General features: G+C 58.0%; 1 protein-coding gene across 2 annotated transcripts in view; it reads right to left on the bottom strand.

The window, feature by feature from the left end:
- The window catches only part of SEPTIN9 (septin 9), a 160,741-nt gene extending 134,651 nt beyond the window's left edge, over window positions 1–26,090 (bottom strand). The window contains exons 1-2 of one of the 2 annotated variants that reach the window (XM_046674609.1): window positions 25,937–26,090; window positions 9,214–9,270 (exon numbers count right to left, since the gene is read on the bottom strand). In XM_046674609.1, coding sequence (XP_046530565.1) covers window positions 9,214–9,270; window positions 25,937–25,955 — 76 coding nt within the window. In that variant the 5' untranslated portion in view covers window positions 25,956–26,090. Of the gene's footprint in view, window positions 1–8; window positions 780–9,213; window positions 9,271–25,936 lie in introns of those variants that run through there. The other variant, XM_046674611.1, reaches the window with a different exon arrangement.
- Window positions 26,091–26,115: the final 25 nt, after the last annotated feature.

The raw sequence follows: 26,115 nt of genomic DNA, 5'->3' as shown, positions 1-26,115 counted from the left end.
GGGCCTACCTGTGATCCGGTCTCTCTCCATGACTATGGATATATTTAGCAGCAGGCAGCCGGCGTCCCCCTTCAGAGGCGTCCTCCCCTTTCTCACCCGCCGCCCTCCCTCTTGCTGCCTCCTCCTCCAAAAACACTCTTTGTCTGGTCTAATTTCTTCAATCTGTTGCAATCACGAATGCATCCAAATTACCACATTTCCATGTGCTGATCATATGTTCGCGCTCCAAACTGAAGCAGCATTGTCTCTCTGAATCGGGAGGGAAAAGGGAGCGAAGGAGAGGAATAAAAAATGAAGAGGCCGGAGCGAGCCGGGTGGTGGGCCCCGAGGGACTCCCTCAGCCCCGGGTGCTCCGGCGGGCGCGCGCGAGGACCGGCGTCCGGGCTGGGCAGCGGTGGCTTCAGAGGTGCCGCTCGGCTTCCGGCGGCCTTGTCCCCACCCCTGCAGCCCCTCCGCCAGCGTCGCTGCTCCTTTTTAATATCCACTTGGAGAAGCTCAACTTAGCCTCTTGGAAACCAGCGCGCAGAGTCAAATTCCTGGCGATTTGCAAAGTCTTTCGCTTCCCCGTTGTGCGATGCTCCGAGCCCCTTCGGTTCCAGCGTCTGAAAAGCCGAGGTCCTGCGGGCCTGCCTCCCTTTCCCTCCACCCGAACTCCGAACTCCGACTGGGCTGGAGGAAGCTCAGGAACACCTGCCCAGAGGACCCCAGAGGAGTCGCCCTGCAGACGCCCCGGCGTCCCGTCAGCCTGCGGTGACAGAGGCAGCTGGCCGTCCCCACCCAAGCCGAGAGGGAGAGCGGGATGGAGACTTCCTGGAAGATTCCGACCACACACTCATGAGTCAGTGAGTCTCTGCTGTCCCCTGGGAGGGAGCGCGGCTCCTCACCCCCGACTTCCCGAGACGCAAGGCCTCTCAGGGAGGGGACACGGGGTTTGCTGGGCTGGGGGCTCCGTGCCACGTTCTGCTGTTCACCTGGCGTCCCGGGGGCCCCCAGCACCTGGTCAGAGTCAGGCTGGAGGGCTGAGGCTCGGGGACTGGGGGGCATTTCCTCTGCTCTTTAAGCTTCACTCACCTCAAGGGCTCAAACTGGCAGCCAGTGGCTGGGGACACAGAAAAAGGTTTTGTTTGCCCCAGGCTGTTTAAAGAAAATGTGTATTTGTGCCAGTGCTAGACACTTAGGCAATCTCCGAGAACTCCAGATTTTCCACTTCTCTTGGAAGAGGGAAGGCACGCGGCTGCACGGAGCCTTCAGGCCCTGCCACAGGGGGCTGGGTTGACAAGTGCTATCTCCTTTAGACGCAGCTGAATTTTCCAGTCTGTTCTGGTCCCCACGGCCCCTTCGCTCAGGTCCATTATTTGCCAGGGCAGGCGGCCTCTGAGTTTGCAGTCCCGGCTCCACATGGCCATGTGAGCCACGCCTTACCCACAAGACCCACACACAACTCTCTGTTGGATGGCATCCTCAAAGTGCCCTCCTGCCTGGGAAAGGACCCCAAATGCAGTCTCCTAGGCAGCAAGGGCATCTTCTGCGGGTGGGGGAGACAATTTTTACCCTTCTGGGAGACACCAACTAGCCCGCCCCCGGTCCCTAGCAGAGCCTGGAGGACAGCCCCCAAAGGCAACCTGCATGGGAAGGGAAGCTGTCGGGGGGAGGGGGTGGGGACAGAGGCTCCTGTGCACTGTCGTAGGCTGAATAATGGCCACCAAAGGCATCACGTTCTATTCCCTGGAACCTGTGGATGGGACCTTATTTGGAGAAAGGGTGGTTGCAGATGGGTTTCAGTGAAGGATCCTGAGATGGGGAGACTACGCTGGATTATCGGGGTGCCCCTAAAGGCCATCCCATGTACTCATACAAGAGGGAGGCAGAGACAGATGGGACATACATACAGAGAAGGGGACGTGAAGATGGAGTAGAAGAGATGTGAAGAGTGGAGTGATGCAGCCACAAACCAAGGAATGCTGGCAGCCAGAAGCTGGAAGAGGCACCGAGAGTGTCCCTTAGAGTTTTTGGAGGGAGCACGGCCCTGCAGACACCTGGATTTCAGTCTCTGGCCTCCAGAACCTGAGAGAATCAATTTCTGTTGTTTTAAACCACCAAGTTTGTGGCAATTTGTCACAGCAGCCACCGGAAACTCATACAGGCACCGAAGACAGACTAAAGAGTCAATGTTCTCTGCACAACGTTTTCCATTAATGATATTTCATCCTAAAACATTTCATTAAATCAATCACTAACAACACTGAGTTAGAACAACCAGAATCATGGAAGTTTTTTGGTTTTCTTATTTAATCTCTTTTCTGATTTTCAAAACATATTCCTTATTGGTCTTTTTCGATTATAAATGTAATATACGTTCATTGTATTAAATGTAGAAACTACAGAAAACATAATAAAGAAGAAACCCCTTTACTGCCACATGGGACTCTCCAACACCAATTCTTGCTGTGGCAAGCAGGCCCACGAGGCTGCAGCCCCACGCCAGCCGGTGGAACGGTAGGGTGAGACAGGACCAGGGGCCAGGCCTCGGTGGGCCTTGTCCATCCGGGCCACCTCCTGCAGGCGCCAGCTCATGCACGATGGATTTCATTGCTGTGGTTGCTGCAGCTGCTGAGCACAGCTTTGACCCTCGGTTTTTCCCCAGCATAGTTTGGCTCAAGGTCCATTCCCCCGCCATGCCTAAAAATCCAAGCATTCTGGCCCAAGCGGGGGATAATTTGAAACCGAAAACCTGGCAGCACATATTGGCTCTGATGAGGCCCAAGTTAGTCATGAGCCAACTCAGAGCCCGGGTGCAGAGGTGGGGTGAGGCCAGGCAGGGGGAGAAGGGGGCAGCCAACCCCTGACTGCTGAGTGCCGGCCTCGTCACCAGCATCTGCCACTCGGTGGCAACTCGCCAGGCCAGACCAACATCCCCAAAGTGGGTTCCCCACGTGGCTCCATCCTCCAGAACACTGTCAGGGTTCTGTGCTTCTGTAAATCTTTATCCCTGCCTTCGATGCACCCAGCACATTAGCACAGTAAATGCAGCCCCATGGAGGGGCTGGCTTCCTCGGAAAACACTTGCTGTCCCAGAGGCAGGAACCCCCAGCTCCAGGCCACTCCAGCCTGCCCGTGTCCTGGGGTCTGTCCAATAGGCCCTTCCAGACAGTTCTCAAGGTGGTATCTCTGTTCTTCGCCCCTGCAGACCTGCGCCGAGATCTGCGTTCTCCTGGCCACCTTCTTTCTGACGTCACCGTCACTAGTGAGGGGTGCAGGGTGAGGAGGAGTGAGGACTGCTTTATCCTTAGAGACACCACTCTGCTCCCTTATCCGAAGCCCATGTGCGTGCCCAGCATCTGGCTGGGAGGGGACACCAGAGCAAGAGGCGTGCCCAGGGTGCCCTGAACTCCCCCACCAGGCCAGGAGCTGTGGCTGGCCCCGCTGAGAAGAGGGAGCAGGCGCTCCAGGGACGCTGACGTGGGAGCAGGGGCCTCTGGAGGGGTCTGACGGATGGACGCGGCCTTGCTCCCCGTGCGCACTCCGGGGAGGGGCCTGTGAGAAGGTAGGGGAGGAGGAATCGTGTCCTGAGGCTCTGGGCTCAGATGCTCTGCCGCTGTCACCTCCCCGGCCCCTAATGCAGGCACTTGAGTCCTCCATAATCAGCTCCAAGCTAGAGGGGACGCCCGACCTCTCACCTTAAAAAATGACTTTCCCATTCATTTCCTGCTCGTCCCCAGACTCAAGCCCTGAAGTTCCTTCCCTGAGTTAAAAATAAAGGCGCTCCAAGCCCCGCCCCCTCCCAGCGACCCTCCAGCGGCCGCGGCTACTGGACCTGCCAGCAGAGCGGGAAGCCGGCCGAGCCCCTCCAGTGCCGGCCCCAGTCTGGCCGCCTGCAGCCTCCCAGAGCAAGATGGATTCCGGGCCCTGGGCCTGCTGCATTCCTCTTGGAATCTTCTCTCCACTTTTTATTGTGCCTCGAGCTTCAGCTGTTCCTAAATAAACACAATCCAGCTACTCTCTGCCCTTGGGACGGCTACAGGGTTTACTGGTGCGAACAGCCTGGGCCGGCCTGTTGCTTTGGGAGTTCTTCCAGGTCAGTGTGGAAGGAAACCAAGACAACAGAGAGAAGCAGCCCAGACAGGGCCGAATTCCACCGCCAACAGCCTCACGCTCAGCCACCCAACCCAGGCCGGAGCCACGAGCTGGCACTTCGTTCCTAAAGATGGCCCAGCAGCCCGTGCAGTGCAGGCGGCTCCAGCGGGTGGGGGCCGGCGTCCTCGTCTCCCCAGGGCCCCAGAGTTTAAACTTCTCCTCAGAATCCTGAAACTCCCCGAAGAAAGGGTGTCTTTCACTTCCCGCTGGGAGCCCGACTTTCCGCCTGCGCGGTGGGCGCCCACTGCTCGCTGGACAAACTACAGCTGGGAGGACCCCGTGTGTCGGTCGATGACCCAGACCGGCGCTGCCCAACAGAACGTGCTGTGCTGACGTAAATGTTCTATGTCTGCCCTGTTCCGCACGACAGCCACGTGTGGCTGCTGAGCGCTCATAACGTGGCCAGTGGCACCGAGGAACCACGTTTTTCATTTGTGTTAAATAATTAAGTGATTTCAACGTGAACAGGCCCACGCGCCGCCCGGCTGCCCTGTTGGACGGGGTCCGCTCCTCCTCCCCCCTCTCCTTGGAGACGTTGCATTCTCCGTAAACGTCTTCCCCGGAAGGCAAGCAAAGAGAAAGGCTGCTCTTCAGCCAAGGCGAAAGAAGGCTGACATTGCTATTTTAAACTTGCTTTTGGCCGACACCCCCAAACTTCCCCTATCAAGCTCAGCTCAGGAGTGTTTCCCGCCTGCCTGCGATGCGCCACAGAGCGCCCAGCCAGGATCCGGCCTGTGGCCGTGGGGACACAGAAATCCCCGAGGCCAGCCTGCTTAGGGCTGTGACAGGTCAGGTTCACGTTACCCTGGAAAGAGAACGGCCTCTGAGGTGAGAGAGGGCAGGGCGATTCTGGAGCGGGGACCCACAGGGCGGCCAGAGCCATTGGGGCAGGAGGGAGAGGCTGGACGGGGGTCTGGGCCCACCGGGAGGCATCAGGACACCGGACTCAGTTTAGAGGGGAGCGGATCCTGCGAGCAGAGGGAACCGAGGGGTCGTGATGTAAGAGGACCATGAGCAGGTCTGTTTTGTCATCACGTGGACAAGCCCATCGCCCGGTCCCTGGTGCGCAGGAGGGACTTGGCAAAGGCACACTGAATGCTGCTGGATGGGGAGGAGCCTCCGATGGGGAGAAGGGGTGGAGACCAGAGAGACTCCGAGGCCTGACCAGGACGGGGCCAAGACCATGGGGCAGCCCAACCAAGGGCCATTCGGGGAGAGGGCGAGTTCACAAGATCTTGGCAACCTGTTGACCTGGGATGCCGGGGGGGGGGGCAGAGGTCAAGGATGACACAGAGACTTCTTGTTTGAGTCCCTGGGTGGATGGCAGGCTGAGATGGAGCAGGGGTCAGGGGGCGGGAGAGGAAGGAACGAGCCCAGGTGCAAGGACCACAGGCAGCTGGCATCTCTTCCCCGACCAGCTCCCTGCCAGACAGGCACCACCCTCCCTTGTGCCCGCGTGCCTGGCACAGGGCACCCGGCCATTCAACCCACGTCCAGAGCAGCTATTCCGTGCGGGGCAGCGTGCTGCGGTGTTAGGAGAAGCAGAGGAGAACAAGCTGGACAGGCCCTGCCCGGCCAGCATTTATGGTCTCCAGGGCTGATGACTGTTGGACAATGAGCGTCAGCAGTGTTAGGCTGGGAACTCACCGGGCGGGGCCCTAGGTGGCCTGGAGCAGGGCAGCCCCCTCCTGAGAAGGGATGTGTGAGCAGGGACAGAAAGATGTGGATGGGGAGGGGAGGGAGCCCCCAGGAGCACAGCCCTGGCAGAGCCCCGGGGATCACTTTGGGTACCTTCTTTTTGGTGTCCCCTGTAAGGGCAGAGACGCAGCCCAGGCGAGCAGCGTTGTAGGAGATCCTTCTGTGGGCAGAGCGTTGTCCAGCCACAGTAACCTGGTGGGACCTGTGGCTGCAGTAACAAATCACCACAAACTCAGGGGCTTAAAACCACCGAAAGTGATTCTAGAGGCAGAAGTCCAAGATCAAGGTGTCAGCAGGGCTGTGGTCCCCCTAGAGGCACTGAGGAAGACCCTTCCTTGCCGCCTCCAGCTTCTGGGGGCCCCTGGCATTCCTTGGCTTGTGGCTGCATCACTCCAGTCTCTGCCTCCTCCTCCTCCTCCTCCTCCTCCTCCTGTGTGTCTGTGTCTCCTCTCTTCCTGTAAGGACCCCAGCCACTGGATTCTGGGCCCAGACCAACTCCAGTACGACCTCATCTCAAGATCCTTAACTAGTCATGTCTGTAAAAGATCTATTTCCAAATCAGGTCACTTTCTGAGGTTCTGGGTGAACCAGACTTCTGGGGGGCACACTGTTCAACCCAAGAAGGGATGAGGGTGGGACTGGGGATGAGGCCATCCACCCCAGAGGGATCTGAAGGAGGAAAAGCAGGCCCAGCAACACGCCGGATGTCAGGGCAGAAGCAGAAGGCTCCAGGGATCCCAGCCGGGGGCAGAGGGGCAGGCTGGCCAGGCTGGGCCACAGGAGGTGAGGAAGCAGATCCCAGGAACACGCTGTGTGCGCTGTGGGAACCAGGGCAAAGGTCGGCCAGGCTGTGGTCTGGGAGGCCGCTGCCCAGGGAGGCTGCTGGAAGCGCAGAAAATGGGTGAGTGTGGGAAACAAACCGGAAGGCCACTTGTGGGGGCTGAGGGTGCGCATCCCCATAACCCAGCCCAGGGAAACCCACACGCGAGCACGGGACACACGAGAACGTTTCCAGCTGCATTCGTAACAGAGGAAACCTCTGGATCTCCCGCAACAGGCCGTGGGGTAGACAACTCTGTCTCCCCACAGAGGAACCCTCGCCTGCGGTCAACATAAATGAACGAAGCCACAGGGATCCGCGTGGGTAGATGTCGGTCATCCCGTTGTGTGGAAAAGCAAAGAGCAGCAGCCGACTCCCCCTGGACACACGACGTGAGGCTGCTGGTGCACAGGACGAGCGGTTCTGTTGTCTGCAGACACACAGCACAGACGTGCCCGCAGTGACCAGGCCTAAATTCAGACGAGTGGCTGCCTCGCCGGGAACAGATGGTGTGGAGAGAGTCGCCCAGAGGCTTCTTGTTTCTTAAGTGGGATGGTGGGCGCACAGGGGTTTTACTTATCACATTTCTTATACGGCCAACAGTTCTAACTTTTAAAAACAGGACAAAAAGTGAGTGAGCTCATCAAGGGTTGACTGCGGGATAGTCTGTGCTGAGCGACCATGGCTCACGCCGCCAACAGCCAGCCCTGGCCTCGTCCCAAACACAACCCCGTGAAGAACCGAAAACAAAGGACGCAGCCCCGCACCACGCCCCCTCTGCCCCTCTCAGGGGGAAGCGGGTTGCAGGGTCCCACACACAGGAGGTCAGGCAGAGCGTGGGACAGAGGTCAGGCTGGGGGGAGGGAAGCAGCGGACGGCGGCTCCGAATGGGGATTCTGCAAGGGTCAGAGGGACTGGGGGGCCAGGAGGCTGGGGGCCCAGGAAGGAACCAAGGTCTCAACTGTTGGGAGGCAGGCATTCGAGACGGGAGCCAGGAAGACAAGGAGAGGGTGTCTGGGGCCAGCGCCCCCAGAGGCCCCCAGAGCAAGGATCTTGTGTGTCAGCAGGCGGTCCCACGCGAAACCCAGATCACTGGTCTGCAGCTTTGGGCTTTGGCAAATTATGCCTTAGGGTTCCAAACAGAGCCGTGGCCACAGCTGCCAAGTGCTGACGGCACAGAACTGGCCGGGCTGAGCACAGGGAAGCAGCGGCCAGAGGAGGCTCTGTCCACACAGCTCAGGACACCAGCCTCCCAAGACCTCACCCCCAAGGCTGGGCCTCTCCCCAGGCCAACACAAAGCAAGGCCCCTAGACCCAGTCCAGCTGGTGGAAGGGAGCGAGATAGAGAAGCAGAGCAGCGCCAGAGGCAAGAGGCCCAGAGCAAAGTCCCCCAGAAACACAGCAGCGGCTGGGCAGCCCAGTGGTTAGCCCAGCGGCCTAACATAGCTGGTGGGGCAGAGCTCTCTCTTAACCACAGATGTGAGTCATTCAGCCGCCCTGGAGGCCTCCAGCTGGGCGTCACCCTTCCCTTCCCACACCCGGGCCTGTTCTGCACCGCAAGGGGCCTCATAGACACTCGTGTGGACATCGCAGCCTGCACATCTGCACGCCACCTCACGTCACCCCATGGGCCTTGGGCTGCCCAGCCCACCAGTGGGCGTCCCTTCTGGAGGACAGACCTGGGAAGAGGTTTACACTGGCCCCGGAAGTAGGCTCAGGAACATATGGGTACAGAATTCTGGGGTCCTGGGGGGCCAGCACGATCTACAACTGTCTAATTTCACAGCCACATGTACATATTAGGTAGAAAGTAATTTAAAATAAGTTAAATAATTCTATGCTAGTGAATGAATGAACAAAATAAACTTAGTATATACTTCAGGCGGTCAATAGTCACACGTAGGCTAGTGGCCGTGATAGTGGCCAGTGGAGAAATGGAACACTTCCACCATCACAGAAAGTTCCACAGGAGAGGACTGGTCCAGAAGGTAGGATGTGGGCTCCGGAGGAGGTGAGTCCCTTCATCTCTGGGCCAAACATCCTCTCCAAAAAGAGGCCACCACAACAAGCACACACAAAAAACAGAAAGCATAGCTTGGAGACGCCCACTGGGAGCCCACCTATCTGACGCTGTCTCCACTCTGTTCCCGGGTGGGCTCTGCACTTCAGCTCTGCAGGGCCATAGGGAGCAGGCACAGTGGTCCATGGACTGACCCAGCCTAGGGCTGCCCATGGTCAAAGCCACACTTCCATGGGGTGCCCATTGCCTCAGCACCCCGACTGGGGCAGCCCCCAGCATCCATCCCCCCTTCCTCTCCCCTCTGTCCTGCACTCACGGGCCTCTCGCTGTGCCCGGGGTGCCTACCTGCAGAGAGGTGAGTGGCCCCTACCCACACGAAGATCACCTCTGGCAGGGCTGTGGTCAACAGGCCTGAAACCCACTAGTATGGGAGCCATCAAAGGCAGCACCTCCCTGGGCAATGGGCAGGAGGCCCCACTTACCTGAGATGGCTACGTGGGCCTGGACCAGAAGAACAACCAGGGCTGAACAAGCCACTTACCTGGGCCAGTCAGGTCACCAAGCCTCCGGAGACGGCCGCTAGAGGTCCGAGTGACTCCTAAAGACAGGGGCAGAGGGCAAAGGTCACACAAGGCTGCTGCAAGACAGTTAACACTGGGTGTATCCTCGCCTCTGCTCCTGCCAGGGGCTCCAGAACCAGAAACTAGTCCTTTGTGGGGCCAGAGGCCCTCATCCTCCCAGGTACCACTGGACCCAGAGCGCCACCTGCAGTGACAGCCGCTGCCATCTGGATGCTGGCTGCTGGACGAGAACTGCGCCAAACCCTCTGCAGACATTTTCCCACCTAAGCCTCACTACCCCATTTTGCCAATAAGGGACCTGAATCCCAGTGGGGTTGAGTAACTTGCCTGAGGCCACAGAGCTACTAGGAGTTGAGCCCAGAATAAACCCAAGTCCATCCAACTCTAAAATCTGGGCTTGGCTCAAGTGTGCCAGACCACTGTGACTGTCAGGGACAGAGAGAGGGGCTGGCACCCCGTCAGGCACCGGCCAGTCCCCTGGTCTAACCCCCATCTGCCTGTCTTGTGAACGGGTGTTTCCTGGCACCCGGGTCCCTTCCCCAGCCCCCTTCACTCCCAGGGCTGGGGCAGAGCCAGGCTGGATTTGGGAGGGTGGAGGACAAGCTCTTCCCTTCCCTCCCCTCCCTGAGGGAACGAAAACAGAGCCAGGATTAATGCGGCCTCAGCCTCGTGCTGTACACACTCCCTCCGCAAAAACACGCCTCGGCCCAGCCAGCCCCTTGGAGAGGCTTACGGCAGGCAAGTCCCAACTCGAGGAGATTTGCTGAGGTGCTAAGCCGAGCAAACCCGAGAGGCTGCCAGGAGGGGTACCCGTGGGAGCAGCAGGCTGCCAGATCACGGTGCTCTGGGGGCGTGCCGCCGGGCCATCCTCAGGAGAGCTGCAGGGACAGCCCAGGATGGCCAGCAGATGCCTTCCCCAGACGGCAAGACAGGCTGGAGAAGGCAGCCAGGTGGACCCAGACACCTGGGGCTGCAGGTGCCATCGCCTGTCCCACAGCCCCCTGAGCGACTCTTGTAACATTCATTCATTCATTCATGCATTCCGCAAATCCACGCCTAAACTGACTGACCGGGAGTGGACGCAACCAGCATGGTTTCTAAAGGTTCAGAGGCCCAAGCAGGGCAACCTGCAGACCTCGCTTCATGGGCTCCTGGGGACGCACACCCTCTCCACATCTGCTGGATTTAGCAACAATAACAAAACGGGCACAGTCTGTCCTTCAGGGCCTGGCACGGACACAGACCTGCTCCTAAGCCTGGGCCTCTTTCTGAGCTCAGAGGACCCCAACATGTGCCCCAGTTTTAGCTGAACCCACCCATCGTGTAAACAACACTGTGAGAGAGGCACGGGGCATGAGTTCCAAGGGGACGTGAGCACCGGGGCCTGGAGCGCCCAGCGAGGCTGCAAGGAGACGGGGAGGACCAAGCTGACCTTTGAGGGAGGCTGGGAGGACGCTGTGCAGGCACAGCCACCTCCACTGGCCAGGGCTCTCGGACAGCCACGAGCTTGATGCCCAGTCTCCCACTCACTCAAACCAACGACCCCAGGAGGGGTGCTGCCACCCCCATTTTACAGATGAAATCGCACAGCTGTCGAATTCTCCTCAGAACCCCCAGCCTGACACCAGCCACATGGTGACCTCAACGGTTGACTGTACGTGTCAGGCTGACAGGGTCACGGGGCGCCCAGATGTTTGGCTAAAGACTATTTCTTTTCTTTTCTTTTCTTTTCTTTTTTGAGGAAAATTAGCCCCGAGCTAACTACTGCCAATCCTCCTCTTTTCGCTGAGGAAGACTGGCCCTGAGCTAACACCTGTGCCCATCTTCCTCTGCTTTATATGTGGGACACCTGCCACAGCATGGCTTGTCAAGCAGTGCCATGTCCACACCCGGGATCCAAACCGGCGAACCCCAGGCCACTGAATCGGAACGTGCGAACTTAACCGCTGTGCCGCCGGGCCGGCCCTAAACACTATTTCTGAGTGTGTCCGTGAGGGTACTTCCGGCTGAGCTTAGCGTCTGGATCAGTGCACAGAGGGAAGCAGATCTGCCTGGTGTGGCGTGTGGTGGGCCTCAGAGGACAGAGGTGGAGGGGGGAGCAGGCTCCCTCTGCGGACCGACACGGGTCCTCTCCTGTCCTCACTCGGGACCTCAGCCGCTGGCTCCCCTGGGTGTCGCGCTCACAGATGGCAGACGGTGGTGGGATTCCTCAGCCTTCGTAATTACACGGGCCAGTTCCTCAGGAGAAATCTCTCCTCCTCTCTCCTATCGGCTCTGTCTCTCTGGAGAACCCCAGACCACGGCTTCACACGGCAGACGTGAGCCTCCTTCCCGCGGGGCCTGCTTGGCTCTGGTGAAACGTCTGCTCTCAGCCAAGCGATGCAAAGCGCCCTTCCTGGGAGGGCCAACCCGAAGGCAGGGATTCCAGGTCAGCCCCTTGGGACAGAGAGGCTGGACCACTGCCTCAGGCCCGAAAGGGGCAGGAGGGTCCAGCATCTGCCTCCCAGAACTGACAGCCCCCTTACGACAAGAGAGGGTGGGCCGGGAGTGGCTCCGGTGGGCTGCCCAAGGCTGCTGGGAGGGCAGAGGAGTGGGTCTGGGCATCCCCCTGCCCAGCCGGCCTCACTTCCTCGACGGCTGTGACCTCCCTCCACACACCTACTGAGGGGCTGCACTGCATAAGACGACACATGAGAATCACCATCATCTGGCCCCACCCACACGCAGACAACGAGCTACTTCGAGGTCTGCTGTTCGGGCTGAGAGGGGCACCAGTGAGTGACAGCTGTGCCATAAATCCAATGAGTCACCAGTATGGAAACAGCATGGGGTGAGGAGTGGAGAAGGAACAGACCCAAGATTCCTGTGGATTGAGTCACTTCCGGCTGCGACTCCCCCAGGCCAGCTGGACACCCACCCGTGCCCCCTGACCTGGCTTCCAGGCAAAGGTGAAAATGAAGAGGGTCCATTCAGGTTAACACCCTCCCTGGGCCCCCAGTATCTGATGACCAGGAGCCATTCTGGGCTCTTCTCCCCAAACCTGGGGGGATGGACATGGTAATGAGGAAGACAGCATCTGTCTCAGATTTCTTGGGGGAAGTTTTGCGTTTTTACACTGCTTATTTTTCTGACTTCCCAAAATGCGCGGCTGGTGCCAGGCAGCCCCTGGCACAGAGGAGATGCAAGGAAGGCTGGTTACTAAAACTGGAGGTGGCGCCCACGGTTCCGTGCTCGGAGCCACCCCCACCGCCACCCGGGGGAGACCCTAGGCCAAGAGCAGCTGAGCTCCGGTCATCCTGCCCAGTCACCGGCCCGGCATCTGAGTCCAGCAAGGAGGCAACGGGAAGGGCCTCCGAGACATCTAAGGGCTCGGCCGTTCCAGTTGAGAATTGAGTTATTTTTATGTGATTTTAAAATAAAACATATTCACAGGAAAGAGGCGATCTGAAATTCAGCTGTCTGGAGTCATCCCAGACCAAATTATTTGAGTCCTCAGAGGCCAGGGAGGCAGGAGAGTCCAGAGTCGGAGGAACAGGGCTGGAATCCAGGCCTCCCCACGTGCCAGCTGTGGCCCCGGAGAACTCTCTCCCCAAGTCTCAGCGTCCCCGTCTACGAACGGGACACAGAGGGGTTCACTCACAGTGACTGAGATCGCAGGAGGCCACACATTACGGGCACTTCGCACAGGGCCTGGCACGAGATACGCACCCAATAGACGACGGTGTTATTATCACCAGTAGTATATGCATTATAATAATATTACTGTCATTATTATACACCAGGCACACACACCAGCCTGGAGCCAGCAATCTATACGGGAATTAACAAGGCTTGGCTGCCCTGTGCTGATGCATCTCAACAACGTGTGAGTTAGAACCAAGGCACGAGTTACAGCCTGGGTGCTGCCACCCCCAGAAAGGCTGCCGGGATTCTCCTTGACGCCCTCCCCACTAAGGGAAGTCAACCCTCCCCACGCCAGGCCTCCAGGGCGGAGGGCAAGTTACAGGAAAACGGGGCAGTTTCCCAGACCCAGAGAAAACAGTCAGCACTCGGGGGCTTAGAATCTTGGTGCCCTCCCAGCCCTGGCCGTGCCCAGGAGTCCTGGGCCAGAGGAAAGGCTATTTCGTAAATGTTCACGAACTCCAGGCCAGTGACAAACGCCAATAAAGTTTAACATGTGGAGGCCACGAGATTAAAACACACTTCAGATGAGACAAGGCAAAAGGCAGCAGAAAGCAGGGAGTGCGGACAAAGAAATCACAGCATCTCAAAGCAGGAAGGAAGGTGGCCAGACAAGGAGAGGGGCTCCTTGGTCCTCAAGAAGAGAGTGCTCCCGGGGCGAAGGGGGAGGGGGGAGGGCACCTGGGGATGCCTCGGGAAGCACCTTCCTTCTAGAACCGGAATTCGGAGTCCCTGATGGCAGCACCCACTTCCAGGTGCCCTGCTGGCACCCTCCCCACACGTCGCCATGCTTCCGCCAGGGGCAGCCCCACTTGGCACGGGAGCCCCACAGATGGGTGCTGGCCCACGTGTCCAGGAGCCTGGACGCTTGTCTCCCGGGTTTTCCCCTGTGCACAGAATCTGGGGAGTCTGGCTAGGAGAGAGGACACAGTCGGGGTGAACGCCTTTTACTTTATCCTTTCAACCACGTTTTGATGATGGAAGCTAGTCAATTACAAGGTTGAAATGGTTACACAGGCACTGAGAACCTAAACAGACTCTCAGTTAAGGCAGTATCATCATCGTACTATTATCATGTACTGACTGGAACGCCATGCGCCGCATCTGATCTCCTCATGGAGTCGTGGAGCCACGGTCCCCACCCACGATCAGGGCAGCTGTCCCCAACCCCTCTGGGGTCTCCCACAGCCCAGACACCTTAACCAGAGGAGGGGGCAGAGCAGGAATCAGGCTGTCCCTGGGGGAGGGTGACAGTCCTTCTGCCAGTCAAAAAGTCATTGTCTTCTCAAAAGGGAGCTTTGCAGGAAGAGGTACCGTGAAAACTCGGCACAAACATCCATTTTCAGTAATGACGAGAGTCTATCTACAGAAAAGAATCAATTCTTAATTTTTTCCTAAAACTCATAAGACAGTCCCTCAGGAAAGGACAGGGTCACAGCAACCTTGGCCAGAAGCCACCTGCCCCTCCCCGGCTGCCCCTCCCCCTTCGAGCCCAGGATGGTGGGAACCCCCAGGACACACAGTCTTCACCCCCTTCTTCCACGGCTCATTTGCTCAGAGAGCTGTGAAGGGCTGGATCAAAGTCAAGGGTTGGGGAGGGGGGTGAAAGTCAAACTCCAGGCTTATCTCGAGAAGAGCCTGAGATCAGGAGATAACGCCCACCCCACCCCACCACCCTCTGGCTCCCCCTCCCCCACCCTTGGTTTTTGCAGCCGGTCAGGTGAGCATTGAATAGGTGCACTAGGGAGGGGGGACGAGACCCTCCTGGTGATGCCCAAGCGCCCCCATCCCCACCCCAGCGCAGGGCACCTTCCCCTCCCTTAAGGGAACCAATTTATTCATCCACAAGGTGAGGAATCCTCTAGCCTTTGGGAACGTGCTCCCACAGGAGGCCAAATACTGCAGAAAGCTGTGTTTTCAGCAAAGCCTTGGGCCTTGAAGCCAGGGGTTCTAGTCCCTTCCCTGACTCTGCCCTGCCCCGCCACTCCCCGTCTCCAGTGGAGGGGGTGCTCCCAGCCCACAGTCCACGCAGCCACGAAGTGCCACCCAGGGTGCGAGTCCACCCCAGCCCTTCCTGCATCCTTGGGCAAGTGTTCAGTCTCTCTGAGCCTCAGTTTCCATATCCACAAAATGCAGACTCATGGAAATATTATTGAGCATCTACTCTGCACCAGGCACTGTTCAAGGAGCTGGGAAGACAGCAGGGACCAAAAGTGACCTGGCTGCTCTCTTGGCGGCACTCACAGCCTAGTGGGGAGCCAAGCCCAGTATCCGGCTCACAGGGTCACAGGTTAGGGAAGGGTGCCAGCAGCTCACGCATGCGGAGGGCTCTGCCACATTAGGCAGCAGGCAGCAGCATCACAGCATCTGAGCCGACCGCAGGCTCAGAGCCCTTCCCTCAAAGGTTCACCAGGTGGGCGTCTGGACTCTGGGTCCCACTCATATAAAATACATTGCTGTACAAAATACAGGACACTCAGTTAAATTGGAATTTCAGATAAACAACCAATAATCTTTAAGCATAAGTATATCCCCCCCATTCCTCGCCCTTCCCAGGCTCTCCTTTTGGCAGCAGGAGAACTGGCCCCCCCAGGCTGAGGTTCCCAGGTCCCCAGGGCTGCTGGCTGTGGGCTGGGCTCAACCAGTGGGAGGCTGTGGCAGGGATGGGAAGGTGGGAGCAAGAGACAAGCAGAGCAGCTCTTTGCCGTCTCTGCCCTGGAAGGTGTCCCCCCCCACAGCAGGTTCTGTCCCTTCTGAAGCTGCAGGTCCTGCCGGACAGGCTTCCCTCTGTTGAGGCTCCCGTCAGGTGACCCTGGTCCCCAGACTCTGGGAGCACAAGCTCCTCCCTCGGACCCTCTGATCCGGGGATCTGACCCTCTGCCCCGCTGCGCATCTCTAGATCTAGGGCCGGAAGCTCCAGGGCCCTTGGCTGGCGAGCGTCCCTTTTGAGGCACTGAGAAGGGCCCTAACAACACGTCTACACGGTCAAACCTTTTCCTCAAATTTGCAAGACAGAAAATATTTTAACTCCAATCAGTTAAGATCGCCATCTAGATCCACTCAGACCTCGTGCCCCCTAGGCCTGCTCCTGTGTAAGACCCCAGTGGAGGGACTGCTGGCTTCTGGGGGCTCCCGCTAAGAAGAAGTTGAACTGGAAAGATCTTTAGTTTGGATTTAGTTGGGTTATAATTACGTAGTTCAGTTATTTCCACATATTGCTAAGTGACTGCTGGTCGTCCCAATGAGGAAGTCCAGGAAGACACCTTTCACTTCCTCTTCCAAACCTCTCTACCGCGCAGGGTCAGAAGGGTTAGCCTTGAATGCATCCTGCAGCGCCTGGTGCCAGAAACGCGGGCAGCCAGGGAGAAGCAAGACTTGAAACGTACAGAGCCAGAAGCTTGTCTATGGAACATTGTTCCAATCACCAGACACAAAGTTGTAAGCAGAGAATTCAATTCTCTTCAATGTTGAGTCACAACAAAGTATCTGGTCAGAAATAAATGCAAGAACGTATCCCATACAGTCATCAATGCCCCATACTTTTCTATTTTTTTCTTGTTGGGAATTACATAAATAGGATTTATCAGAATCCTTGAGTTTTTAGGGCAAAAACCTGTAGCATACCATAAACTCTGTGTGAAGTCACACTTTTCCACGCATCCCAACTACCGCAAGTAAAAAATAAATTTTGATCAACCAGGCAGATGAATTAACTTTCTATTCTCTCAAAAGAAAATGATACTACAAAGTCATCATATAAAGAAGTGATCAGAGAGTATGCAGTCAAAAAAAGTAGGAAAAAAATTACTTTGGAGATAGGAAAAGTAGTTTGATAAAAACGTGTTGTTTTTCTGGATTTTGTGATGCTTATGGTGTTTGCCCACTGTTTAAAATTTATAATTAGTTGTTATTTATTTTCTCATTCTAAACAAATAACCACGTTCACACCTTTAAAGAGTCATATGACCCCCACACCCTGGACCTCCCCGAGTGCTTCCTTCTGCCCGATTTGGCTTTTCTGCTCTTCTGTCATCTGTGTAACAACTCCCAGCATTTAAGTCTTTCTGTTCTAAATCCTCAATACACACGCCATGAACAAACCACACACATGAGAAAGAAGAGTAGACTAACAAAGCAGGGCCATGCACCAAAGGGAAAATCACGGACAACGTGGAGGATGGTTAGCAGTTGGAAATTGCTGACCACAGCAAAAAGGAGCCCAGGAAAATGGCCCAGAATACAGGGAAAGTCTTTGAGCCCCGCTGCTTAACAGGCCCCTGAGTCGCCAGAGTCAGACGTGTTCACTCAGACTTTAGATGGAAGCTATAGATTACAGCAAGGCAGTACCACAGAGAGAGGTGGGGACCCTGGGAGGACTAGGAAGATGGGGAGGTGAGCGAAACAAAATGGCGACCAAGGACTGTAGGCTGACAGCAGCACTGGCACCTGGTGGTTCCAGAAGAAATCTCTGCACAAGGAGCCAGGCAGCAGCACAAATGATCCCCAGGAGAGGTGGCCGGTCACCTGGGCGACTGGCTCATCTCCAAGACAAGGGCATTCAGGCTGACTCAGGGAAGCAGAGAGACACCTCCGAGGGTCCAGATGCATCCTGTAGGGGCCCAAGAAGAGACGGAGGGAAGGAGAGGAGAGAAGGTGGAGCCCCTGGCCTCACACGCTGCAGAGAGAGGAATCAAGGACTGCAGGCAAGAGGCCCGAGTTTCTAAACGATGAGTAAGCCCTGCGACTCCTCAGCGGCTCTAAGCAGGTGGATGACCAGGGCAAAGGGCACCTTCTGTTCACTAAACCTCTTCATAAAATGCTATTGTAAGAACACTCGTCTGGTTTTGGGGGAAATCCCAGGAATGCTGACAAAAGGACCTATCACGGGCAATATTTTATTAAATTAGTTACCTGGAGAATTTCCAGCATCCAACCTGCCCATGACCCACAGCTATAAGCAAGGCTGGCGCCACATCCTCAGCCCGGCACAGCACCCTCGCTCCAGGGTCAGAGGCCCAGGTCATCGAGGGAGAGCGTCTATGTCAGGCCACTTAAGAGCACGGTAAGAGGATGGTTAAGTGAATTAGGGACCATCCTCTCTGAAGAGCCATTCAGGTGTAATCATGGAATCCACGCAAGAGATCTGATTTCAAGTGCAAAGAGCAGAATTTATGCAGCCGGCCCCGTGGCCGAGTGGTTAAGTTCGTGCGTTCTGCTTCGGCAGCCCAGGGTTTCGTGGGTTCGGATCCTGGGTGTGGACATGCCACTGCTCATCAGGCCATGCTGAGGCAGCGTCCCACATGCCACAACCAGAGGACCTACAACTAAAGTACACAACTATGTACCAGGGGGCTTTGGGGAGAAGAAGAAAAAAAAAATTTTTTTTTAAGAGCAGAATTTAAAACGGTCTGTACAGGGTATATGCAACTCTGTTTAAAGGGAATATGCAACTCGATATAACTTTGATAGTGAAATCATGTGTCCCGTACCTGTGGAGACAGGACTGAGGGAGTACAAAACACCATGTCACAGCCGAGGGGACTGGAGAATTTGTCCTTTTAATTTCCTGTTCACATTGCTCTCCAGTAAGTAATGGACAACAACCGGGAAAAAAAAAAGCAAAAGAGAAAGAATAGATATGCAGTGGATTTTATTTTATTTATTTATTTTTTTAGGAAGATTAGACCTGAGCTAACTGCTACCAATCCTCCTCTTTTTGCTGAGTAAGACTGGCCCTGAGCTAACGTCCATGCCCATCTTCCTCTACGTTATATTTGGGACGCCTACCACAGCATGGCTTGCCAGGCGGTGTCATGTCTGCACCCGGGATCCGAACCGGTGAACCCAGGGCCGCCGAAGCAGAACGTGCGCACTTAACCACTGTGCCACCGGGCCGGCCCCACCCCGTGTATTTTAGAAAGCTTTCCTTAAAAAAAAAAAAATGTAGTGCAAAGGTCTGGCAGCTGAAGGGCCAGCCCCCAGCTACCAGGAAGGCACTGCCATCCAGAATGACTCACTCCCCAGAGCCGAGGCTTTGCCACACCTCGGCCCCTGACGCCCGGGGCAGCGTGATGCCAGCGCTGACGAGAAATCCACCGCCTCCTCGTCTCCAGCCCCAGGATGCCGCCACCATGTGCACTTGGCTCTTCTTCCACCGCCTGACACCCCCACGTGTCTACACCTGTCACCCCCGCACAACAGCCCCACGCCCACCTCGACATACACGTTTGACCCTGTGGCCGCAGAGCCAAAGTCACGCATTTATTAGAGTTTTGCAAACCACCCCCCAACTGCCCCAGGTGGACCAGCCCAGTCCTCAACAGGCTAAAAGCCACCAGGGGTTGGATTTCACCCGCTTCCAAGTGGCTTGGGTTACAGCAGCCTTATTCTCCTGCTGGGATGAGATCCTGGGTGGAAACAGGAGGCCGTTTACGGGAAGGCGGTGAAAGCCCCAGGATGCAGATCAGATTGATGTGAAGGACAAGCCCCAAGGCGCCCTGTCAGCCGCCTCTGCCCAGCCCTTCCTGGTAACCGCTCGCAGGGAGCCGTCCCCAACCTGGGCAGACAGTCGCCACTGCTCGAGTTTCAGCCACTGCCCCAACATGCCTGGCCCGGCTGGGACAAGGGCCCAGGCGCAGCTCTCAGGGACTTCCACGGATGCCATGGCCAGCACCCTGGTTCCCAGGTGCAGCCTTGAGGGGCCCAGAGCGTCCCGGCCACAGCCCAGGCTGCACTGCATGCCCTTTGAACTGGCTGGGGGGAGCAAGGCCCCCCAGGAGCCAGAAAGAAGACAAAGTATCCCCCCATCCGTCACAGCCCCCATCTCTGAAACCCAGGCCAGGGAGGGCGGAGGACGCTGGAGGACGCCGTTCTCCAAGGGGAGTGAGCTGAAGCAGAGGCCTTCCCAGCCCTCCTTGCTCCACCCAGTGCTTCGAGGGCCCTTGGGAAGCCAGGGCCCACACATGTAGGCTGCAGTGGCCACTCAGGGTCCCTTCCCTCTGTCACAAAAAGCTGCTGGAGGCCTCAGGCCAGCTTCGCTGGGAAGATGACCGTGCCCTGTGTTCCTGCCAGAGGGGGCAGGCAGCCAGGGCCTGAGGGCCGCCCTGGGCTCCGGGATCACCTGGTTCCCGCCACTGCCCCTCTTCCTGTGCTGGAGGCTTGCAGACTGCCAGCAGTCACGCTTCACTGAACCAGGTCAGATCAGGCCCGGAACAAAGCTCAGCTGTTGCAGGGCTTCCAAGAAGCCACTGACAGCAAGACGCCCGGGAGCCGCCACCCCCTCTGCTGGCAGCAGCTCAATGCACCCTTCACGCGGCTGCAAATGGACCCGGGCCCAGGGCAGGGACAGGGAGATAAGACAGAGAAACTGGGCTGGGAGCAGAGTGACACACTCACCCTGGAGGCCCAAAGCCAGGCCACCCTTCCAGAGCTGTGCTGAGAGCCGCTGGGTTCCAGGAAGGACACACGGAGCTGGCACTCAGCAGCGCCCAGTAGACGCTTCTGGAATGAATGACTGAATTCACAGGGAGAGAGAAACAGGCCAGGAAGCTTGGGGAGACGGGCACCCCCTGGCTTAGCAGGGGTGCTGCCGCAAAGCCAGCAGAGTGCTGGGGCCCGGCGGGGAAGGGGCAGAGGCAACCAGCTCACCGGCCTTGGGGACCCTTCAGTGCTCCCATGGAAGCTCAGAGCCCCACAGGCCTGGGACCATAGGTGACCCAGGCCTGACTCCAGTATCTGCCACCTTGGGGCCCTGCACCCACCAGGATAAGACTCCCTTCAGTGAGTGCTTCTGAACCAGGCAACCTCTGGCAGCTGCCATTGGGACTCTCTGGCCGAGGTCTTTCCAGGAGACCAAGTCCTTTAACATGGGGGCTGTGATCTTGTGTGCTCCACGCAGGCCCCCGGGGGCTTCAGCCATCAGTCAAACTCACTGATCCCTATAAATCCTCAGCCACGCCTAGAGCCAGGGTGCTCCAAGGTAACCGCTCCAACAAACAGAGGCCTAGAAACCCAGCAGGTCACCTCCGTCCCCACCCAAAGGCTCACACCCCTTGGGCCCAGGGCTGCTCTCCAGCCCTCCCTCCCCCAAGGCCACCAGCTGGATCCGCCCAGGAGCTGGCTCTGTGGCCTCTGGGCCGGGCCGGCACTGGTGTATGCTGAACCTCGCTTATCAAGTACATCTTAAGCAAACGGCAGAGCCCACGCAACACTGCCCAGGGACAAACAGCGGCGTGGAAACAAGGTCCCGCCTCCAGGCCCCATCCATGTGGGGCCGGCTGGGAAAGGCGGAAGTTCTGAGGAGAGCGGCTCAAAGAGACGGGTCGGGGGCGGAGAGTGCCTCCTTCCTGCTCCTGGGGTACCTGGGTCCTCAGGTGCAATGTCGTCTGCTGACATCACCTGGGAGCTCCAAGCACACTGACAGCCCCCGCTTCCACCTGGACGTGGACTCCAGACCACTGCACCTGAGCAGCAATCCCCCACTCCTCCTTACCTGTCCTGGCTTGAACTAGTCACAAGGGGGTCCGGGGAGAATTGGGCTGTCTCAGACTCAGAGGTTTGCCAGGTGCATGGCACTCGGCTCTTGGAAACACTCTAGGCAGGCTGGGGAGATGCGGACCGGCAGGTGACTGGTCTGGGGCGAGCCAGAAGTACAGGCAGGCAGGCCACCCATGCCTGAGCCTGCCTCCCTACCCCACAACAGGCCGGGAAGAGGGCTGGCCCCAGGACTCAGGCTCAGCCAGCTCTCCCATGACTGGGGGACCCTAGGTGTCCACAAGGCTCCAGGATGCTGGGCACGAGGATGACGGAGTCACAGACCAACCGCGTGAGGTGGCCCCTCCTCCGGGCCCAGGTCCCCTGCATGAGCCGGAGCAGCAGGCCCGCACGTGAGGACACAGGAGCAGCGCGCACAGGCGTGGCAGGGGCGGGAGGCAGGGAGAGGAGAGGAAGGAACCCGGCCGGGCGCCCTTGCCGCACCCCCTACGGCGCCCCGGGCGAGCTCGCTGGGACAGTGCCCTCTGAGGGCTCAGCTCCTCTCCCTTCCCAGAAGTCAGCTCCTGGGCGCCGCGGGGACTGAGCGGGCGTAGTCGCGGGCTTCCTCCGGGTGCGGCCTCCAGCTGGCCAGGGCCCCTGGAGAAGCCGCCAGCGCAAAGCTTTCCAACCTTTGGGGTAGGGCCAGGTCCCTCTTTGGGAGACTCCTGAAAGCCACAAAGAATCTCAGAATCACCCCCAAGTGCACACACAGACCAATTTTACCCTCCCCCCATTTCTGTGGCTCTTGGGCCTCAGGATGGTGCCCCTCTGTACCACTGAGGATCCCCAGGGGAGCAAGAGCCACTGAAGGCAAGCTTCGTGTGACCCGGTGTGCAACGGAAGCCCCAAACTCAGAACACCAGGGAAGCAGAGGGGTTCAGACGGCGGCCCGCTCCAACACCAGGCGCTGGGCGAGACAGCCCGGGCCATGCTCCCGGCTCCATACCAGCAGAGGGACAGGGAGGGTGCTGGCCGCTCCGGGGCATCCTGGCAAAAGCAGTGACACAGCCTCCTCATCCTTCTACTGCTGATAAGGATACACAGCTCCCGAGTGCTAGAGCAGGCACTTTTAAGCCTTTTATGTAGGAACTCATTTAATCTAACAACAAATTAGCATCGTCCCTGTTTAACAAATGAGACACACGAGATTAAGCACTTTGCCCCACAGCAAGGAGGGGCCAGCCTAGGATTTAATTTCAGGAGCCCACGTGACTGACCACTGGGTCGCACTGTCTGTAGACGTTGGAGGGACAGGCGAGGCGCATCCAGGAGAAGCCTGGAGCAGAACTGGGGCTGCTGCATAGAGCCTGTCCTGACGCACCCACCGGGGGCCTGCAGCCCCCATCCGGGCCTTTGCTTTGTTCCCTGCCGGGTAAGACCCTTTTTACTCTCCACCAACTCAAAACTCCTCCTTCCTCAAGGCCCAGCTCAACCTCGCCTCCCTCTAAAACTTCCCATGAGGCCCACGCTCCTCCTTCCAGGGCATTCAGAGCCCAGACCGCTTGCTCACTTGCAGGGATGCTAACGAGCCACTGTCTTGCCTGCATCCTGTGAAAACGCAAGTTCCCTCCAAGCAAGGACCACGTCTTTTCATCACCTTTGCGCCCTCAAGGCCCTGGTTGTACGTGCCCCACACACAGCATGTGTTCAGTGAACGTATACAGGCCCAAGGCCCTCGGAATCCCCCAAAACATATCTAAAAAATTTTCCCCCTTTCAGAGACTCAAAACCAGCTCAAACCAAAGGGCTCAGATCAGCTCTACTGAGAACATTATAATCACTCCACTTATTTTCAAGCCCACAGATGTCCAGAAGCAAGAATCCCACTCAATCCAGGCGAGGAATAGAAGCCTTTCTGGTTGTCCTTGGATTTGGGACACGGCGGGATGTTTCACATCGTTTGCTGCTTTCCTGAATTTCATGGCCCCGATGCCGCTTAGGAGTCAGTCTGACGTCTGCAAAGCGCCCCTACTTTGAATGGGGCAGGGAGGCCACCAAGGACCTGGCGCACTCTCAGAACGGGCCAAGAGGCCTCCTCCCCGGGCCAGCCCCCTCCAGCCCGACCCACACTGCAGCAGTGACCCAGCTCGCCCTGGACCGCTGCCAGGAGGGGAACCAACTGGAATGGTCCAAGCCCTCCCCGCTCCCACCCTCCAGGGCCCTGCCCCTGTAGGTAAACACGGGAGCACGGAGGCTGCCTCCAAGAGAGCTGGCTCCTACTCACCCCAGAAACTCCACTTTCACCTACTGCAAAAAGCGTCCCCCTTTTTTGTTTAATTTACCTGGGGGGAGGTGGGAGGGGTGGAGGAGAAGAGACATCAAGTCTGCTTCAGAGGCCCACTGGCACCTGTGTTGGAGGGTCTCAAAGTGCCCCCAGGAAAAGGCCAAGGCCCTACAACCTGGGAGGACCCGACTCACCCCTCTGTCCAGACCCCTCAGCAGGAGGGGAAGCTCAAGGAGCTGAGGGCCAGAGCGAAGAGCCAGCCCAGGCCACGCTGGGCCAGCGATCACAGGGAAAGGGCCGCACACGGCCGCGATGCCCACAGTCATCTCAAGCATTTGGAGCATGTTAGGGAGGGAGGCAGGCCAAGCGCCAAACCCTGGCCTATGCCACCTGGCAGCACCCTCCTCCCCCACCACTGCATCGACGCGCCCACGCTGCCGAGACAGAGCTGCGTTCAGGGCGTCTGGAGGGCTGTGCCATCTGCAACAAGGGGGTGAGGGTTGAAATTCTAAGCCACTGACCCAGAAGGGTACTTTAGGGGAAGTTCTGAGTAACCCTCTTTGAGACGAGTTATTTATTTTCTTTATTTCTTTATTTTGGTGAGGAAGACTGGCCCTTAGCTAACATCTGTGCCAATCTTCCTCTACTTTGTATGTGGGACGAAGCCACAGCATGGCTTGATGAGCCGTGTGTAGGATCCGAACCTAGGAACCCTAGGCTGCCGAAGCGGAGTGCCACTGGGCCAGCCCTGAGATGAGTTATTCTTTATTACTCATTTTGGTTCCTGAATGTGGAAAGTAGGAGGAGACTGAAAAATGGCTCAAAGGCAGGAGGAAGCCCCAAATGACCTCTTCAGCTCCAATGAAGTCCCATGATCCTGTCTTCTTATCAATAAAAATTAATTCATGAGCCCTTGGCAGAAAACTTCACATCCAAACAGACTGAGGGAGGAACAGAAAGAGAAAAGTCTGCAGCACGAGCAGAAGAGCAGGTGCCACTTATCATCTGAGGACCAAGGAGGATGACGGATCCTTCCTGGATTCTTCTGGGGAAGACCACAAAGAAAAAAAAGAAAGGAAAAAGGGGCCGGCCCTGGGGCTGAGTGGTTAGTTTCCCGCGCTCCACTTCAGCGGCCCAGGGTCTGGGTGGTTCGGATCCTGGGCGCGGACACGGCACCGCTCATCAGGCCATGCTGAGGCGGCGTCCCACATCCCACAACTAGAAGGACCTACGACTAAGATATACAACTATGTAGTGGGGGGCTTTGGGGAGAAGAAGAAAGAAAAAAAGATTGCAACAGAGGTTAGCTCAGGTGCCAATCTTTACAACAAAAAAAAGGAAAAAGAATGGCAATGTGGATTACCCTTAACCTGCCCTGCGAGGCTTGTGGCCTCAGTGTGCCCATCTGTGAAATGGAATTTCAGAGTACCAGAGGAGAAACGCTTTTATGAAGGATCCTGAGCGGGTGATGAGACCCAGTCAGGTGTGAGGTCAGACCTGCTAGTGGGGTTAGGATGCCGGTACACGGACGGCACCCGGAGACCCAAAGACCAACCCGAGCTGCCAAGCCCGGGTGCTGCTGGACGGTCCCATCTGGCCAACTTCACTCCACTGGGTAGAAAACAACAGGAGTTCATCTGAAGACAGGACTCTGCGGCCTGGACCACCAGCCCCGGAGGCTGAACCCCAGGAAATCCTCCACCCAGGCCCCTTCCCCATACACATACACGCACACGCATCCCGACCGGCAGCGCCTGGAAAGTGAGCGATTCCAGCGGGGGTGCAAGGGGCAGGAGGGCGAGCGGGAGGGACGGCCAGCCCAGCGGCCCCCACAGCGGCCCCTCCAGGCACCTGAGCGAGCAGCGCCTGACAGACAGTGGCAGGGGACCCTTGGCCAAGGTCAGAAGCGGGGCCATGCCGTGCAGGGGTCAGAGGGCGCGTGCCCCAGGACTCAGCACTGGTGGTCCCGGACAGGCGAGCAGACCCCACGGACTCGCAGCGGCGACTCGGAACAAAGGGAGCGCCAAGTGCGTGGAGAGGCTCAACGCCTGGAGGGCCCCTCGATCCCGATCCGGGGAGAGGGCTGTGTCACCTGTCCCGGCACGAAGGTCCCACGCGCCGAAGCCCGCCCCAGGAGACCGGGGACCCGTTCTGCTGCCGGGGCACCTCGCCCACCCACCACCGCCTCCGCTCAGGTCCGAAGGGCTCCTCCCGGGACGACCGCTCCCCGCCGGGCGCGCGCCCACCTGAGTACGACTTCTTCATGGTGCCGCCGTAGCCGCCGCTCCCAGGCAAGTGTGGCGGCGAGGCCGCGGGGCGCGGGCTCCCGGGGCGCGGGCTGCTCCGGGGCCGGGAGGGGAGGGCCCGGGCGGGGACGGGGGCGGCCCGGCCAGCCCCGCCCCGCCCCGCCCCGCGGAGGTGCGCG

The sequence above is a fragment of the Equus quagga genome, chromosome 11, assembly GCF_021613505.1.
Source record: "Equus quagga isolate Etosha38 chromosome 11, UCLA_HA_Equagga_1.0, whole genome shotgun sequence".
NCBI lineage: Eukaryota > Metazoa > Chordata > Mammalia > Perissodactyla > Equidae > Equus > Equus quagga.
Note: the sequence above shows the minus strand (reverse complement) of the source record. Positions and strands in the feature narration are given on the sequence as shown.